Below are 3,542 nucleotides of genomic sequence, written 5' to 3' on the forward strand. Positions count from 1 at the left end.
ATATACTGCAGGACTGATGATTTGATGGCTGGCAGGTTTGAGCAGTCAGACAGGTGAGCAGGTAATCAGGGAGAGTGGGAAGAGTCCGAGAGAGAGACACACACACAGGGACACCAGGGAGGAGAAAACTCTAGCAACTACTGACCATAACACAGCTATCTTTCTTTCTTGCAAATGCCAAAAGGAGGAGCACTACATAAAGCCAAAGGAACCTGAAAATTATATTAAAAAACCTAAACATGACAGCTTGACATATAAAACAGAAGGTTTACTTGTTGGACTTACAAGTTGGGTAGTTCATTCAGTGGTAATGCAACCCATGCAAAAAAAAAAAAAACTGCTAATGCCTTTTCTGCCTGTAAAACAAAGAGAGAATCACCCCCTCTGTGTATGCAAACCTACACTAAAGTCCATACATTTTGTACTTGAGTAGAACTTGATTCTATTCTTTTACCATATCATAGCTTTATGGTTTATTAAAGAACTATTTTATTAACTGATAAACTGATGTTTATAGTTGATCAACCAAAGCCTGTCAGAACATGTGCCTGTCAGGGTGTGTGACCTGTTTTTGTTCCATGTTTTCATTCACCTTTAACACAGGGAAGCAAAGTAAACAACTGGAAGAGGCTGGGCAGAGCTGAGCTGCACTTTAAAAACAAGTCACACAGCTCGCCCCTTCAGTTGACTCCAATCAGTTCCACCATGTTTGCTGCAGCCATCCTGCTATGCCTCTGTGTTCTCTTCATCCTCCTTCAACTCACAACTCGGAGGCCCAAGAACTTTCCACCGGGACCCCCTTTACTGCCAATAGTGGGGAGCATTTTGCACCTGACCCTAGAAAACCCCTTGGCGGACCTTGAAAGGGTAAGAACAAATATTAAAATCTTGCTCTTCCAGTATCTTAAATGGATAGTTTGGGGTTTTTTGAAGTGGGGTTGTATTAGGTACTTAATCACAGTCAGTGTATTATCTACAGAATATGCGCTCAGCACGACCCCAGTTTGGTGAAGTAGACATTAATACCAGCACAGAAGCTAAGCAATGCACTGCTGTGGGTGGAGCAGCAAAAAAACTTTTTTTAGTCACCTAAAATAAAACGTATGTACTATCTTAAGAATATTTTCCTTGCTGTTAGACAGCCCTTCCTAACCAAAACCTGAATTGTTTATATGGGGTTTAGTCTGGTGGCTTTGGAGTGATAGATATAACAGCTTCAGTTTCCAGTTGGAAAGGGCTATGTGACAGAAAGGTAAAATGATGAAAACATTCTGAATATATATACATTCATGTATAAATTGTATATGTTTTGTTGCTGCCCCAACCCACAGCAGTGCATTACCTATATTATGTGCTGCTACTCCTGCTTTCTACTACAAAAGTGACCTCTGTCTACTGTAGGTTATAGTCAACTAGTAGTACAGGTCATACACATTGGGTGTTTTATAACTTTTGACTTTAGACTTTGGCCCTAGGAGTAAATGTCTTTCTATAGCACTGTACACATCAGACAACAACAGCACACAGGAACACATTATAATGAAAACAGTACACACCCAGTTCAGTTCAGCGAAGCCTTTTAACTTCCACACAATGCAATGGATGACTTCAGGGTCATGTGATGAAATTTTGAGATCTTCACTGCTAAGATCTCAAAAGGATGTGGGTTTTATAAATGTTTTTGTTTTTCAAACCTTTGAGCACTAGAAACAAAAAACATCCCAGAAATCTAGCTAAAGTCTCAATATTTCATCATCATTTTTATCACCATTGAACCCTGAGCATAGTCTTTTTATCTGAAACTTAACTCATGTCAGCACAAGCTGGTCTGACCCCCACCCATCCCATCTGTCTTTTATGTATTTAACCTTATTTAAACAGGATGTCCCTTGAGATTAAAATCTCTCTTTTGAGGGAGACCTGGCCAAGATAACCATTACAAGGTTACTACAAAAATATTATGAAATAGAGTATGTTTAAAAAACAAAAAAAGGACAACAGATATATAGTACAAAAGCCAGATAGGCAATCTCTTCAGCTACAGGTTTTTATCTTTTGAACTGTTTCAGGGAGTCAAAAACACTAAACTGCACTAAACTGAATGTTGAGGGTTATTTATTGACCAGGTTGCAAAAAACAGAAAGCTCCACCATGTTCTGAGAAAATCTTGGGTACGTGGTAGCACAGCCGTCTAGTGGAGCTGTTGGCGAGTGATAGGAGATTACGCAGGTATGAATGGAGTTTACTCAGTAGTGCTTTGTAAATAAAATATACCAATGCTGCTGTCTTCTTAGGCCTAATGAAGACTTGGAGACCAGATCATAATTTTCACAGTTGTGTGTACAGGGTAAAGAGTTGGATATAAAACATAGAGAACTGTGATACACAGAGTCAAGTCAGCAAAGTGTGGAGGAGGCAGCATGTAAAAATAATGTCCCTATAGTCTAGAACAGTGGTTCTGAGCCTGGGGGTCGCGTGATGATTTCTGGGGTCGCCAAATGGTGGTTGAGAATAAAATTTGTGGCAAGTATTTCGGAATGAGAGATAGGAAGCAGCTCTTAGTGATGTCATCCCTTTAATGACATTTAACACGGTACAAGAATGCAAAAACATTATAGACTATATATGCTGTTTTTATACACACTAACAGGCCCAGTTACCACAATAATATAAGAATGGTTTTCTATATATAAGTGTGCTTTACAGCCTTAAGCAGACATATTGACTGTGAAAGTGAACACCAACCAGTTCATCCGAGGGGGGGGGGATTATGACTCTAAAATGTTAAAAACCACTGGTCTAGAACACTTAAGAACGTAGCCTGTACAACCGTTTTCATTCAAATTAAGGCCTATTTCAAAAATAAAACCCCGGCCTAACCTTAAGTAGGCTACTTGGATTTAGAACCAACTTTAGACCATACAGTGATGCCTGTTGCTGTTGAAAGGCTGCCTGGAGCTCACAGTCTGACTCAGAAGAGTCAACTTAGCAGACTGTTGTATCATCTGCGTTATCAAGCCAGTAGCTGCTGAAATAACAGATCACAACATGTAGTGTTTCTTAATTTTTGTATTATTGTGTGATACTCTTTCTAAATTTCTCTCACTGACGATTCCATGATTCCAGTGAATTGCCCCTTTAAAGAGTAATATCCATCTATAATTGTGTGAAATATATGTATTTCAAACACTGACATGTTTTCTCATTCTCTCCCAGCTGAGGAAGACCTATGGAAATGTCTACAGTCTGTTCTTCGGGTCCAGACCGGCTGTGATCCTCAATGGAGTGAAGGCCATGAAAGAGGCTTTAGTGACCAACGCCAAAGATTTTTCTGGACGACCCCAAGACCTGTTTGTCAGTAAAGTCTCCAAGAATGGAGGTAGAACAGACATGACATGTGATAGGGTAGAGAATGCATTATCAAACTTACAAACTAAGTCTTATGTCAGTAATGTGTCTCTTTCTATTCATGTACTGTATATAGGCATTGGGTTGTTACCAGTATAACTATACATCTTTATGAATGCAAATATGGATACAAA

General features: G+C 39.3%; 1 protein-coding gene across 1 annotated transcript in view; it reads left to right on the plus strand.

The window, feature by feature from the left end:
* Positions 1-617: 617 nt before the first annotated feature.
* LOC118329961 (cytochrome P450 2F2-like) overlaps positions 618-3,542 on the plus strand; it is a gene marked incomplete in the record, with an annotated part of 17,054 nt that continues 14,129 nt past the window's right edge. The window contains 2 exon segments of the mRNA XM_035664316.1: positions 618-867; positions 3,217-3,379. Coding sequence (XP_035520209.1) covers positions 706-867; positions 3,217-3,379 — 325 coding nt within the window.

The sequence above is a fragment of the Morone saxatilis genome, unplaced genomic scaffold (genome assembly GCF_004916995.1).
Source record: "Morone saxatilis isolate NCDOM2014 unplaced genomic scaffold, NCSU_SB_2.0 Contig2, whole genome shotgun sequence".
NCBI classification, from domain to species: Eukaryota; Metazoa; Chordata; class Actinopteri; family Moronidae; genus Morone; species Morone saxatilis.